Raw genomic sequence first — 14791 nt, forward strand, 5'->3', positions numbered from 1 at the left:
GGCAGAGCAGAGGACCCCGTCCTACGACCTGGCTGCCATTCCCCAACACTGACTGTGTGGACACATTTGACTAGAGCGTGGGCTTCGTCATTGGTGTTCCTGGCTCACATGCCTATCCAGGACACCTGGCGGGTGGCTGTGTGGTCATCCATGCACCTCTCTGCCACCTGCTACACCGTCATCTCCCAGGCTAGAGATGACGCTGGGTTCAGCAGTGCAATCCTTCAGGCTTCTCATTCATGACTCCAACATACCTCTGAGTGGATACTGCTTGCAGTCACCTATTGTGGAATGGTTGTGAGCACACAGTCAAAGAAAAGACAGTTACCTGGTCGATAATGGGTGTTCTTCGAGATATGTTGCTTATGTCCATAGTCTCCAGCAAGAAGGAGCTGAGAGTGGGGGGAGTATGCAGCGCCCTTTATAACAGGCTGGGAGTAAGGGATGTTGATGCAAAACTAGAGAGGCTCAGGCTTCATGAGGGAAGTAAGTCAATTCAGTACAATGATTCTAGCTACACAATTGCCACAGCTAGAAGTGTGGATCTGAAATTGACTGATTTCCCTAGTATAGTATAGCCCTATGATTGATAATTTCTCTGGAGGTTGAAGGATACATAGAAAGAAAATGTCCTGATATTTTTCAAATCTCTCTTTCCACCCACCCATAACCTCTACAGTTTGGAAAAGCCATTAAATAGAATAGTAGGAGGTGGCAGCATCAGCAGAACTGTGAAAGGGGAAACCTGTGTGATATTTGCTTGTACTCTTGCTAATCTCTGTTCTATAAGCACTGAAAATCTCAGAATTGAGAAAATAGAAGTGTGGGGGTCATTAATGTAAAAATAGGGATTGGAGCAATTTTAAAGCTTTTGATACAAAATTTTGAAAACAAAAAAAAAAAAATTCAGAAATTGTAATATTTACCATTCCTGGCCTTTTCTCTTGTATCTCCTTGCCCCACTCCCAGTGTTTGTAAAATGCACCATTATTTTACTGCTGCAAAAGTTTTTTGTTTTTTTTTTTTTAAATTAAGCACTATTGAGAGAATTAGAAAATAATTTTCACATGCTTCTTCATGAATGGTTAAAAAGTGCTTTGTTTTGTTTATCACAGAGATCCTGGTTTCTACTTCGAGTCATACTTGAAAAGAATCACCCTTCAGGGCTGAAATCTAAAACTTGTCCTTTAAAAGTGAATCTGTATATGTATATTGCAACAGACTAATTACATTTTTTTTGCTCTTCCAATAGTTCATGCTGCATGCAGTGGCATCTTGAGACCATGCATTTAAATAATACGTTTGTTAAAACTGAAGGCACATTTCTGTGCTGACTATCTGATTAATGTGTCTGAGCAGATGGAGCACACATTTGGTACAGAAATAATGAACTGTTTTTATGTGGCTCCCCCCGCAACTCGTAAAAATCTTAGAACTTATAATGCATCATTCTATGACATAACAAATATGGGTTCCATTCCAAGAAGACATTTCAGTATGCCCTTAAGTGTAAACACATGCAGGAAGTGATGTCATCCAGTTCATAGGGTACCAGAGTAGGACTCAAAAGACCTGGCTTCTCTTCCTCGCTCTGCCATCCATCTCCTGGGGGACCTTGAACAAGTAACATTACCTCTGGTTTTGCTCCTACTCTTAGTCTGTCTTGTCTATTCAAGTTGCCCACTAGAGGATGGTGTTCAGCACTCTTGAGAATCAAGCTGCTTATTTAGGTTGCTCATTGTGGGTTTAGAAGCCTAACTGTACCTGTTTTTTAAAATCTTGACTCATATAGGTATTTTTGTGTGTGTATCTATGTGTACTTCAGTTTTGTAGACAATTTTTGAGTCCTTTGAGATGGTGTGCTTAAGAGACCTTTTGTTTTGTTTAAACATATCTCTTTTTGTTGTCTGGGTAGCTAGTGAAACATGCATGAAATCTACTCATTCGTTACATGTGGCCTTTAAAATAAGCTTTTACTAGTTTGTATCCAAGTTTTGAATACTTATTTCTGAGAAGTCTGTGAATCTTCGTGTTCAGGAGCAATATTTGTACAGGGACTATAAATCAAATTTTGAGCATTGACACAGGGAGTCATGCATTTACTGTATTCCTGTCTAGAGAAAGTTGGTACTTCTTACAGAAACCAGCTTTGCACTAGATGAATATCCTGGGGTATTTGTAGTGTACAATCTTCCATTCTATGTATTGTTTATGCAGCTGCACATCCATGTTCCCGTGACAATGGTGGCTGTTCACACATCTGCATTGCAAAAGGAGATGGAACCCCAAGATGCTCATGCCCAGATCACCTTGTACTTCTACAGAACCTCTTAACATGTGGAGGTAAGTTAATTAATTTAATAGAGTTTTTTTTTTTTATATAGTGTGCACATATCCATCAAGACTCTTAGAACTCTTGGGGTCCAAAAGCTGCATAGTCAGGTTTGGACTTGCTGTTGTATGTTTAAGGTGCTAGTAAGTATTATTTTTAACTATCTTTGGTTTTAAAGGATTCAGAAGTCAACTCTACGGTCATTTAAGTGAATGGTAAAGCTCCCACTGACTTCAGTGGAGGATCAGTTAAGCCAATGCTGAGTGCTTTTGAAATTCCTACTCAAACTGTGTGTTTGTAACATGCACAGGTACTCTATCTTCACTCTGCCTGCTGGATCTCTTCTTCTCTGTTTTGATCTCTATCCCTGTCCAGAATTTCTCTGTCTGAATCAACAGGAAGCGCACTCATAAAGAGCAGAGTATGAGAACTCAGAGCTTTTTTTCCTGGTGCAGAGAACCTATAGAAGAGAGAGAAAATGAGAAAATGAAGAACACAAAGAGTTATGTACTTGCCTTTCTGCTGAGTTATAAAGCTGCATCCTTCATAGGGTGCTTCCTTTCATCGCCTCCGCTTACGTGCACTTTTGTTTCCCCCCCGCCATGTGTGGTCACAAGTTCCTCTGTAATAAGTGTTAACCGGGTCATTACAGCTGTGCTTTCTTGAACATATGTAGGCTCTGAGTGCAGTTACCTACATATTTTTGTAGGAGACCTGGTCCAGATTCAATGCTTGGATGTATGCACAGAGTTCCCATGGACTTAACTGGTGCATCCATAGTCAAACTTGGCCCTTTGTTCATAGGGTCTGGTATTTTGATCTCTGAATCCATTTCTATCTTGGTGGCCAGCAAATACTTTAGGAGCTTTAGCACTTGTATTTGTACTTACTAATATTTGCCTGAGATGACTGATTTGATTGTTGTGTTGTAAACCTGCATAGTTGAATGTGACCATGTTGCATCGGGTCATAATAACACAGTGTAGCACAAAACAATGAAGACAACCCATAAAACTATAATGTGACTTTTTCCAAATCCAGCAGTCAGTGTCAGGGCATGATTTTGATGTACTCTGTTACTCATAAAATCAAGACTGTTCCAGAGATCACAAGATGGGTTGTGACCCTATTCATTATAGTAGCTCTCTTAATCCCCTGCTTTATGCTTTCTTGTCTTTTTCACAATCCCAGGAGTTTTCACTGTTAGTAGTGCTTGCACTTGCTGGGTGAATTAAAAGGAAAAAAAAAACCAAAACACACACACACACACACACACACACACTCTCTCTCACTCTCACTCTCTCTCTCTCTCTCTCTCTCCTTCTGGGAGACATCATGGCTTCAGTATTTTGGCTTTATTGCTCCACTGACGTTTTTTAAATGTATTCATTTCTCACTAGAATTCATGTGCTAGATGAACTCTGACCTCCCCCGGGAAAGTCGTTTCCATTATAAACTGTTTTCTTTCCCATGACCACAACATGCTATGTGGTTTCAGAGTAGTAGTAGTTACTTCTGTAGGCAAAAAAAAAAAAAAAAAATCAATCAGTCTACTCATATTTCTAAATCTGCTGCTCCTGCAAGGCATTGCCAGTGCCAGATTTCTTACCTACCACTAATTCATTATATTCTGCTATAAATCTAACAAATTTAGGTCCCCCTTTTTGGTCTTCATTCCTTTTTATCCTAATCTTATCCAGAGCCTGCTAAGGCTTTCTGACACATCTTGTCTGCAGCATTAGAAACCCAGAGCCAACATCTTTCAGTAGTCTCATAAAAATGATTTGTTGTGTATCTGCCCACCTGTTCCCCACAGGTGCTTTGATGAGATTTAGGCCCAAATCTGCTTCTGTTTATTGTAACAGGTACAATGTTAAATGCGGCTCAATGGCTAAAATCAAATCCAGGGAAGAGCATTTTTTGAATTGGCTAGAAATGTTTTTTTTCTCAATCAGAAATCCACATTCGTTTTAATTCCTGAGTTTTTTCCGGTTCTTTGTGTAGGTGACATAGAAGTTTATTTAGAGCTATTAATTCATTGCTTATAATTGCACCACTCACTATTGCCCCACTCCAAGCAATCAAAAGTTTTGACTTAGATCTCAAAAATCACAATTGGCCTAAACGTCATGAAATTACTAAAAATAAGAAATGTTGAGTTTGTGTTATTTCCCTTTTGGTTTTTGAATTTCTGGGATACACATGGGGAACATTTTCAAGCTTTTCTCCCACAACCAAGGGAGTAGAAACTTTATTTAAATTGAAAGATCAAATTTCTCATGTTGTTGTATGGCTCTGAGGGATGGGACTTTAAGAAAAATGGCTATTGATTATTTCTTCTCCCACTGTAGCCAAAAGTGAAGCTTTGCTGACGCAGGGTGCTAAAAGACAATTTTGTGTTTCAAGGTGGCCATGCTGGGCCTTTCAGTATTATGCGGCATTTGTTACATAACAAGTACAGCAATAGTGTTGCTATGGAGTCATTGTATGAATATGTTGTTGCTGTTGACTGTGTATTCCTCCTGGAACATCAGTATGAGAATTCTAACAAACTTCCTTAGATTTTTCAGGATGGCATTATCACTTAACATAAGACTATACCTGATATATTCACTATAACAAATGTGATAATCTGTTGTCATTCTTTAACACCCCTGATTTACATATTCTAGGGAGGCAGTGGTATCTAACTGCTAGGTCACTGGACTGCAACTCAAGCAAGCACTTCAAGAACTTGCATTTCCTATGCCCATTCTGTTTGTAGATGGGTGTGCTCACCCCATGCACCGGGGTGTCCTATGGGCTGTGGTGCACTATGCACCTGTACCAAGGGCACTAATGGGTCTGCCCTGCACTCACTGATGACGGTGCTGGAACTTGCCTCAGGCATCCCTTCCAGATGTGGATGACATCAGGCAGGCACCTCCTAAACAAGCTCATCAGGATCCTGCCACAAGTACTTGCTTCCCCACAGTGGTGGTCTGACCCGATTCTGGTGTTGGAAGGTGTGCCATTTGCAAGCCCACATCCCACAGTCTTCCTGATTTCCAATGCATCTGACCTCCCCTGCGACGCAGGCATAAGTACACTGAGGACTGAGGGGTTAGGACTTGAGAAGACCTCACATTACATTTAATGACAGAGAGCTCAAAGTCATTCCTCTGGCTTGCTCTGTCTTCCTTCCCCAGGAGTCTGGTCGTGCGGTTCATCTGCTGACAGATGTGACCTCCATCTACTGTGTCAACAGGCAGGAGGGAGCTCATTCATTGTCTGTTGAGTCAGAGGTCTGCATCTGAGAGACTTCTGCATTCAGCATGCAGTCTGCCTGGAAACCTACCTCCCCGGTGTCCTGAACACTCTGGCAGATCGCCTCAGCAGGTCCTTTCTCACTCACCATGATTGGTCCCTTCACTCAGAGGCCATCAGAATGCTCTTCTGGAAGTGAAGAGATTCCCCAAGTGGGTCTGTGTGCCACCAGACAGAACAGAAAGTATCATTAGTTCTGTTCTCTAAAAGCCTTCAGCAGAGTTGTTTCACTTTCCAGTGACATGGTCAAGAGACAGGATATACACTTTCTATCAGTTCTTCTCATCAGCAGTGTCCTCTCAGAAATCAAGAGGGGCAATTATCTCCGTAGCATGGCCTTGCCAGGTTTGGTTCGTCATACTCTTGAACCTGGTCATAGTGGTTCCCTGGCCACTTCCCAGCCAGCTGGACCTTCTCTTGCAAGAGCACAGTCAGCTTCTGCACCTGAACCTTACTTCTTTTCATCTCATAGTTTAGATACTGCATGGCTGAATCCTGAGGAACAAGCCTGATTCAGTCAGTTGCAGCAGATTTACTTGGAGGACAGAAAGCCCTCTACCAGAGCAGCTTATGTTGCCAAGGGAAGGCATTTCTCCTGCTGGACATCAGAGTGGAAAATCTCCTCAAGCCTGTCATCTTTGCAGTCCATCCTGGATCACAGGCTTATTTTAAAGCACCCAGGCCTGACCTTCTCTTTGATTAAGGTGTGCCTGGCAACCATATTTGCCTCCCTTCATCGCATCCAGGGTAAATTAGTATTCTCCCATGAGATGTTGATCAGGCTCCTGAAAGAATCTTGGAAGACTCTTTCTGGCTAGTTTGGACCTGCTTCCTCAAAGGGACCTCAGCCTGGTTCTCACAAGTCCACTGTCTGAGCCTATGGTTTTCAGCTGGTGGTGGGTAGAAAGCTGTGGTTCGAGGAGGCTGCAGAGGCATGGCTGGGGCCACAAGTTGGTGGCTGTGGAGCCAGCAGGAGGAATGAGCAGAGGTCAGGAAGCCGCAGTGAGAGCTGGGGGTGGGGAGCCCAGGAGCAGGGGCTGAGGCCAGGGACTGGGGCAGAATTGGCCACCCCTGGTCTGGCAAAATCCCTCATCCAGGATTGCTCAGGTCCCATAGGGTGCCAGACAAGGGAGATTGAACCTGTTCTAAATGAAAATGGGTTACATTTGGTTAGGTAAACTAGTGACTGGCTCATCCAGAATACCAATTTCGTTATAAAGGTTGTACTCTCCCATGATGAGAAATACCCTAGGATAATGTAGTTAAGGGATCAGTCGCCTGAAGTTAGCAGTTTGTCCTTTGCAAGTGGAAACTGATGTTTTGTGAGTGTTTATTTGTATGAAATCCATGTGAAAATCACTTTGAAAAAGAAGTTGCTAACACAAGATTATTTATTCAGAGTTCCCTGTCACCAGTCCAGTTCTCAGACAACTTAATCATGCCTTTCTGTCAGCATATAGGGGGGAGAGTGGTTTTGGGGGGATTTTTTTAAACATTGGGGAAAGTGTATTCCCTGGCCAAAATTCTTAATTATCTATTGATGAAAACATGCCATTTTAACAGAGGCGTTCCGGCATGGACCTAACAAGTTTTCCATCTGTGAAAAGTGTCTTTCACTTTTTTTTGTTATCTTTTTATCAAGACTAATATGAGTGTGTGTTTTTTCTTTTCTCCAGAGCCTCCAACTTGTTCCCCAGATCAGTTTACCTGTGCAACTGGAGAGATAGACTGTATCCCAATGGCATGGCGGTGTGATGGATTTCCAGAGTGTGATGACCACAGTGATGAAGATAGCTGCCCTATATGCTCAGCAGCCCAGTTTCAGTGTGAGAAAGGACAGTGTATTGATGCGCGCTTGCGGTGTAATGGAGAAATTGACTGTCAAGATAAATCCGACGAAGCAGATTGCAATAGTAAGATGCATTGTCCTGACTGCCTGGCTCATCCATGATTTAAAGACCTTTCTTTTTACGCTGAAACCAAACCACAAAAATATGTTTTGAAAAGCTTAAAACGTGTTGATTCTGCCCTTCTCTGTCTCTCTCTATTTCTCCTCAGCCCCTCTTCTATTCTTGAAAGCACAGATTTCCATAACTGCATACACTATCTGATCTGCTAGTTGTAAGCCTTAGGGAAAATAAATACAGTCTGTGTTTATCGGAAACAAATGCTCTGGGCTAATTTGACTGAAGATCTGGGAATGTTGGGAGCTGACATAGATTTCCTGTCAAGTCTGTTGCCTTAATGGCATATTGTGTTTGGTGAGGAAGAATTTTTTTCAAGTTAATCAACAGTTCTTCACTTCAGCAGTCCAACCACTCGTATGTGCCAGAATTACATACTGTCTAAACTGTGGGTGTTTCGCTGACTATTTTCCTCCTAAGGACTAGACAATGATGCAGCTATTCAGTTTAGTGTATGCTGTAGAGCAATGCTTTATGTGTTAAGTCCGGGTTTCTTACTTTACAGAGCATCAGGAACGGTAATGTACAGAAGCCTGTGGGAGAACACTTCAGTCTCCCTGGACGCTCAGTGGCAGATTTAAGGGTGACAGTTTTGAAACAAAAAATTTTTAAAAATCAAATGGAGAGAGAAATCTCTGAGTTGAAATTTATTTGCAAATTTGACTCCATTAACCATGGATTAAACAGAGACTGGGAGTGGCTCGCAGCTTACAAAGGCAGTTTCTCTGCTTTGGGTGCTAATAGCTCCCCATTAGATTCTGACAAAGGCTCACATCCCCCTGTCTGATCTGACTTGTTTTTCCCTCTTTGATAAGTACTGTTGATACTGGGCCATTTCCACCTTGCTGAATAGACCTTGTCAGCTCTGGCCTCCCTCTTACTGGGACCCCACTCTTTAAATACCCCTCTGAAACCACACCCCCACTCATGCATCTGATGAAGCGGGTCTTTGCCCACAAAAGCTTATGCTCCAAAATATCTGTTAGTCTATAAGGTGCCACAGGACTTCTTGTTCTCGAAGCTACAGACTAACACCGCTACCTCTCTGATGCTTCACAGAGCAAGCTATAATTTGATTTAGATTAAGATTGTGTGTGCTAACTAAGCAGTTACTTTTTCTCTTGCAGTAATCTGTCTCCCAAATCAGTTTCGATGTGCCAGTGGTCAGTGTATCCTCATAAAACAGCAGTGCGACTCCTTCACAGATTGTCGCGATGGTTCCGATGAGCTCATGTGTGGTGAGAGGTCTACTTTTGAAATTAAAGCTGTCTGTATGCATAGAAGCATTATATTACTGCACTGGTTTGACGTGTGTATATTGACTGTTGGTTCTATGGCTGGTCCTGAGTCTAGACAGAAGAGACATTGCTCTAGTTTGCAGCTAAGTGAAGGCAGGTTTACCCTACAGAGAAAAGTTAATCTAAGCTATGCGGTTTGAGCTATGTTGGTAGCGTGACTCAAGTTGACATATCTTAGAGCTCCTGACTGCCAGGTCCACTCTGCCTGGGTCAAGGGTGAGCAATGAGCAATTGATTTAGAGGGTCTTCAAGCATCAGTCCCATTCATTAGTAGTGGAGACAAGTCCTCAGTCCTGCTTTAAGTTTCTGTCTACCTTGTAACCGCTTCCCTGTTGGTGGTTTGATTGCAGATCATTGGTAGCATTAGAATTCATAAGGCTGATGCACAGTTCAGGAATACTGGTTTAGAAAGGTCTTAGTCCCAGCTACATTACAATTAATTATGTCAAGGGATGACTATTTTGTGACCAAGGCCCCAGCAAGGTACAGTGTAGATAGGACAAGAGAGCATAGGAGAAACCTTAGATTTCTTGGCTAAAATGTTATCAAAAGTTCTCATGACCAGAGCAGTATGTAGTTACGGCTGAGCCTATGAAGTCTTCTTCATTTTGCCCTTGGTTGCTGTTGACCTGTAGTTTTATCAAATTCGTTGACAAGCGTGGAAAGCATGATGCAAATTCCATTCTGTGCTGCCCAAAACTGAACTCACCCAGCCACCACCACCACCCCCGCTCCCAGCCTTTCACACCTCAACATGCAGCTCTTGAAGATTTTGGATAGTGGGGAGGAGTAAGGACAGACACTTTCAGCTACAAAGGGAGCTGTATTAATTGAATGATTACAGCTCCTCTCTCTGAAGTGTTGCTGTGGGATAAAAGTGTAAGCACCACTCTCCTTGGAATTTCAAATGCACAAACAAAACCGGTCACTGAGTTTATATAGAGATTGCTACAGATCATGTAATGTCAGCCATGTAGTGCTTTCTAATTGCCAGGTAGTTAATATATTGGGGGCCATCATGTTTCTCAAGTATGAGAGAGAGTTGATAAGGGATGTTGTCCCAGGTTGGGGAGGGGTCGTTGGGAGAGGGAGACAGGTTGCTCCTTCCTCCCATAGCCAGCACTGTCTTACCCATCATATCCCTGTCGCTTGGCTCCTGACCACCCATATCATGTTGGGAACCAGCAGAGGCAGGCGTGTTTCATTATCAAGTGGAAATAAGGGGTGAGGTCTAGTACAGGCTGAACCTTTCTAATCTAGAGCTCTCTCGTTCGGCAACATCTGTAATTTGGCACGATTTTAGTTAAATGGACAACCATTTATAATGGATGTGGCCCAGTATCTCTTGATCCCACAAAGTTTGTTTACAACCACCAGTTCTGACTCTCAGCGTTCTGTGCTGTTGTTTAGCTGTAATTTACCTCTAAATGTCTTCTAAGAGCCCAGTAAGCAGTGGAAGTGTAGGTGATGTGCTAGAGAATATTGACCTCCTGTGATCCAGGAAATTCTCTTGTCCGGCACTGGTCTGGTCCCAAGGGTGCTGAATGAGAGAGGTTCAACCTGTAGTAGTTGAACAGGTGGGAGCGGGGCAGCATTAGAAAGAAGAGCTAGGCTCATGAGGGTCTGGACTCTTGTGGGAGGAAGCTCTTCAAAAACACAGTAGAATCAGGAGATGCCTCATTAGGTGAGAAAACAAAGTGGGAGCAGAAAAGGTGGTTGGCATAGGAGAGGAGAACAATGATAGAAGAAGAATTAATTTGGCTCCAACCCTGGAAATTTCAGGATGAATCTACTCCTGATTCTCAGTTGTCCCTTTTTCTCCAGCCTCCTTAACTCTCTTGGCAGCCCTCACCCAATTCCTTCTTCTTAATAATAGTTTGTTTATAGTTTCTTTTTGTTTATCTTCTGTGTCATCAGTTTTCTTTCTTTTCTGCACTTAGGTCCTGATCTAACAATTAACTCTGTGCAGACACAGTGTCCATGCTAATGCAAGGCTTCAAACACAATTCACTTTTCCTGCATTCAGATTCTCAGTTGTTTTCTTGCTTGATGGGAAAATGTCCATCAAGGGAACAACAAATAATCTTTTAAAAATTCTTGACATAGTGTTCAAAGGATGCTTTCTTGAAACTGGATTTTTCTTTTTAATTTGCCATTTTTAAAATAAATCCAGTTGAATATCCCTTTAAAATGATCGCACTGCATAGGTAGAATGGGTCAAACTCTAATACTGAAGGCTGGATCAGTCCTCAGCTGGTGTACATTAGGGATAATGCCAGTGACTTCAGTGGTGCTAGCCTGATTTGCACAGGCTGAGGATCTGGTCCGGAGATTGTGCTGCATTTTTGTATTTTAATTTTGGCTGCATCAGTGAAATTGAAACTACAAATCACCATGGCAGGGGTGGTATACTCCCCTCACCTCCTGCCTCTGCAGCAGCAATTACACTGTTACACTATTCCTTGAGCTTTACTGAGCTTTATTGTAACATGATGATAGTATAATCTGAAGTAGCTGTTAAATCAGAATAGCTGTGTTGCCTTCAGCTGCAGTCAAAATGCAACAAGAATACAAATCATTGATATGCCAAATTGAAGGTGACAAAGCAGCAAAAAAAATTTTATCAGATTGCTATATGGGTTTGATTCACCCTGCACTTCTTGGCATGATAAACTAGCATTTCCTTTGTGACCACATAAGAGATTCCGCAGAATTTAAAATTCCATTTAATTAAAAAAGATTTCGGAGTTTGCTGGGCAGACTCAGCTCCTGATTATGCCACCTCTGAAGAGCAAGCCATAAGTCTTTGACTTAGTCACATGACCCAGTTCAGGATTAATTTAAGGAGAAGTGTGAAATGCCCTTCACACACTCTTAACTGTGAAATCTTATGGTACTGATTAACACATTTTAGTGTTGGTTCTTTCTCTCAAAAAGTCACGTATTTTGGGATGGTAGGTGAAACTTGAAGAGATCTATCAGCATCCTTTAAAAAGAAATTGTCTGCCAATGACAAAAATGAACAATAATCAAACAAAGTAATTTGAAATGCATTTTATGATGATGCCACTTTTGCATTACACTGCACTGGAGAGTTTAATTTTTTTAAAAACAAATGCAAAGGTGACATACAAACTCCATCTTCCCCTCAGAATAGAAGTGAGGAAATAATTTCTAAAATGGTACGAAAAATTAACATTTTTAATCCTAAATATTTATTTGGTTTTAAGGAGCAAAGGTAACTAGTGGATATCATACAGTCGGACACTGAAAATTCTAAACCATGCATGGATAGCCACTCAACAGTTCTCTCACTGAATGAATGAGATGAGCAGAATTCTCTCCGCTCTGTAAATGAATGGCTTTTCTTCCAACATAATATGTTATTGCATAAGCTCAACAGAAAGCACAGCACATGTGGTGGTATTTTGGCTGAGCGAGCATGTTAGTTTACAATATAAGTGAATTCATTTATTCCAATGGGGATTTAATTCTTCAGCTATAACAGACATAGGAATGACACAGATAATGTTTTATGAAATCAAAAGGCAGAAGATAAATAGAATTCTACAGTGCAGGTCTTTAGTCATTCTAATCTAAAACGTTGTCAGGATTTTAGGCACCGTGTGCTTTGCTCCATATTAATCTGTGCTGTAGTCTGCTCTGATTTTTCTTTTATAAATGAGGGGCCTGATCCTGCATGGGACTGCTCAGATGAGTAAAGTGATTCATGTATGCAAGTTCTTAATGAATAGGGCATGAAGATATTTCTGGTAGAGGTCTTTTTTCAACTGCATAGGCTTATATCATTTCAGTTACAACAGTCAGGAAAATCTCACCTTTGAAAGAGACTTTCAGTTTGAAATCTAGTCAGTTTGAAAAATCAGTTTAAAAGTAGTAACAGAGAGTAAGTAAAAATCAGTTTAAAAGTAGCTTCCCATAAATTATTGGAGGGTAAAATATAGTGAGGTGGCGAAGGTCCCTAATCACTACAAGTGGGGGAGAAGAGAAGTAAAATCCTGCTGAATAATTCAGAATGTAGAATGCCTGATGGTCTGTGTGTGAATGATTGTTCAATAATGTTATCATGCTCCCTGGGGCCTGGGGTTTTAGGTTTATGGTGTTTTTTCCAAGAGCAGCATCATATCCATTGATGTACTTAATTTTTTTGTTTTGTTTTCAGAAAAAAAGCCATCTTCAGATGAACCTCAACCTCACAGCAGTGCGATTGGGCCTGTTATTGGTATTATACTGTCCCTTTTTGTCATGGGAGGAATGTATTTTGTTTGCCAGCGAGTGGTATGTCAGCGCTATGCTGGACCCAATGGACCTTTTCCTCATGAATATGTCAGCGGAACCCCTCACGTCCCTCTTAATTTTATAGCTCCGGGAAGCTCTCAGCATGGCACTTTTACTGGTAAGGATGGTAAGGACCCTGCATTTCATCAGTTCTACTATGCTACCTGGATTCTGTTTTTACACAATAGTAACTGAGGGCCAAATGGTTGTAGGCACCAAAGCAAGTGAAACGCCAAATGTCCTTTGACTTTTGGTGAGACTTTGGCACTTATCTACCCATTGGGACATATTTTTAAAAGTTTTTAGTTGCCAGAAGATGCAGATGGGTTTCTTTCAGTGGAAGTTAGGCACATAAATGCTTTTAAAAATTACCTGATGTGCCTAAAAAGTGTTGAAAATCTTCCCCTTAATAGTTACTATGGAGATCATGGGTATGTACTTGGGTGTTGCCTCTCCCCTCCCCCACCCCCCACTATCCCCACACAACTCTGTTATCCAAGTTTGATAGTACTTCAGACTAGAGCTTGCTGGCCCACCTGAGGGTGTAGGTTAGAGCTCAGGTGCCACTGTTACTCAGACTGATAACCTACTTGCATTGCAGTGAGGACTCGGGCTAAATCACCTGAGTGTTGATAATCCTCCACTGCCTTCCCATGACTGCCTGGAGTACATAGAAAAAGAGACAAGTTCTTTCACAATTCACTGGGAAAAAATAGAACTGCTCAGCTTACAGCAGCACATGAAACCATAACGTATGCCCCCAGAAGTCCTCTAGAGCAGGAGTGAGCAATAAGTGGCCTGTGGGCTGGACATGGTTCATCAAGGCTGGCCCCTGGTGGACCACCAGATGTTTTCTATACTTGAGCATCTGCAAGTATGTCCACTTACAGCTCCCATTGGCTGCAGTTCACTGTTCCCAACTATTTGCTTCGGGAACAGTGAAGCACAGTCAGTGGGAGCTGTGAGCAGCTGTATATGCAGATGCTCGGGTAAAGAGAGAGTCTGGTGACCTTCCAGGGGCTAACCCTGGTGAACTGCATCCAGCCATGAGCCACTGACTGCCCACCCCTGCTGTAGATAGACAGGCAAATGGAACCCCCATCAGGTATAGCTTTGCACTGTGACTGCTTACACCTGGGATAAGCTAACCCAAGTGTTCAAACCCACGTGCTAACTCCTCAGTGAAGACATACTCCTAGTTTAATTCCTGATTCTGGGGAAGCCAGTGGTGCCGTGACAATTTATGTCAGAAGTGAATCTGCCCCTAGGTGTTGGAACTATGGAGGAAAGAGGAAACATGGGCTGTGAGAGCATGACATCTCCAAAAGGGATACATGCCATCTAATATGATTCATTGTCAAAGTAATGCACGTTGTGTACACTGCATCTCGATGAATGAAACACTGTTTTCCGTAAGTTATTCATGGGTGATGAAAGCTTCCAAAATACTTCCCTGGTCATTGAAGAGATTGATAATGTACCATATGCCCACTATGAAAATAGTCCTCTCACGTTCCTATGGAGTCCAGACCTGGTCAGAACATTCCCATGGAAAATGTTAATAAAACTGGAAAAAAATGGCTTTTATCAAA

At 42.0% G+C, this 14791-nt stretch overlaps 1 protein-coding gene across 2 annotated transcripts in view; it reads left to right on the forward strand.

Moving 5' to 3' along the window:
* Positions 1-14791, forward strand: part of LRP5 (LDL receptor related protein 5) — a 236755-nt gene that overhangs the window by 215958 nt on the left and 6006 nt on the right. Inside the window, exons 17-20 of one of the 2 annotated variants that reach the window (XM_074997919.1) lie at positions 2218-2343; positions 7315-7551; positions 8730-8840; positions 13084-13326. In XM_074997919.1, the coding sequence (XP_074854020.1) occupies positions 2218-2343; positions 7315-7551; positions 8730-8840; positions 13084-13326 (717 nt within the window). The remainder of the gene's footprint in view (positions 1-2217; positions 2344-7314; positions 7552-8729; positions 8841-13083; positions 13327-14791) is intronic. The other variant, XM_074997920.1, reaches the window with a different exon arrangement.

The sequence above is a fragment of the Carettochelys insculpta genome, chromosome 6, assembly GCF_033958435.1.
Source record: "Carettochelys insculpta isolate YL-2023 chromosome 6, ASM3395843v1, whole genome shotgun sequence".
Classification (NCBI taxonomy): domain Eukaryota; kingdom Metazoa; phylum Chordata; order Testudines; family Carettochelyidae; genus Carettochelys; species Carettochelys insculpta.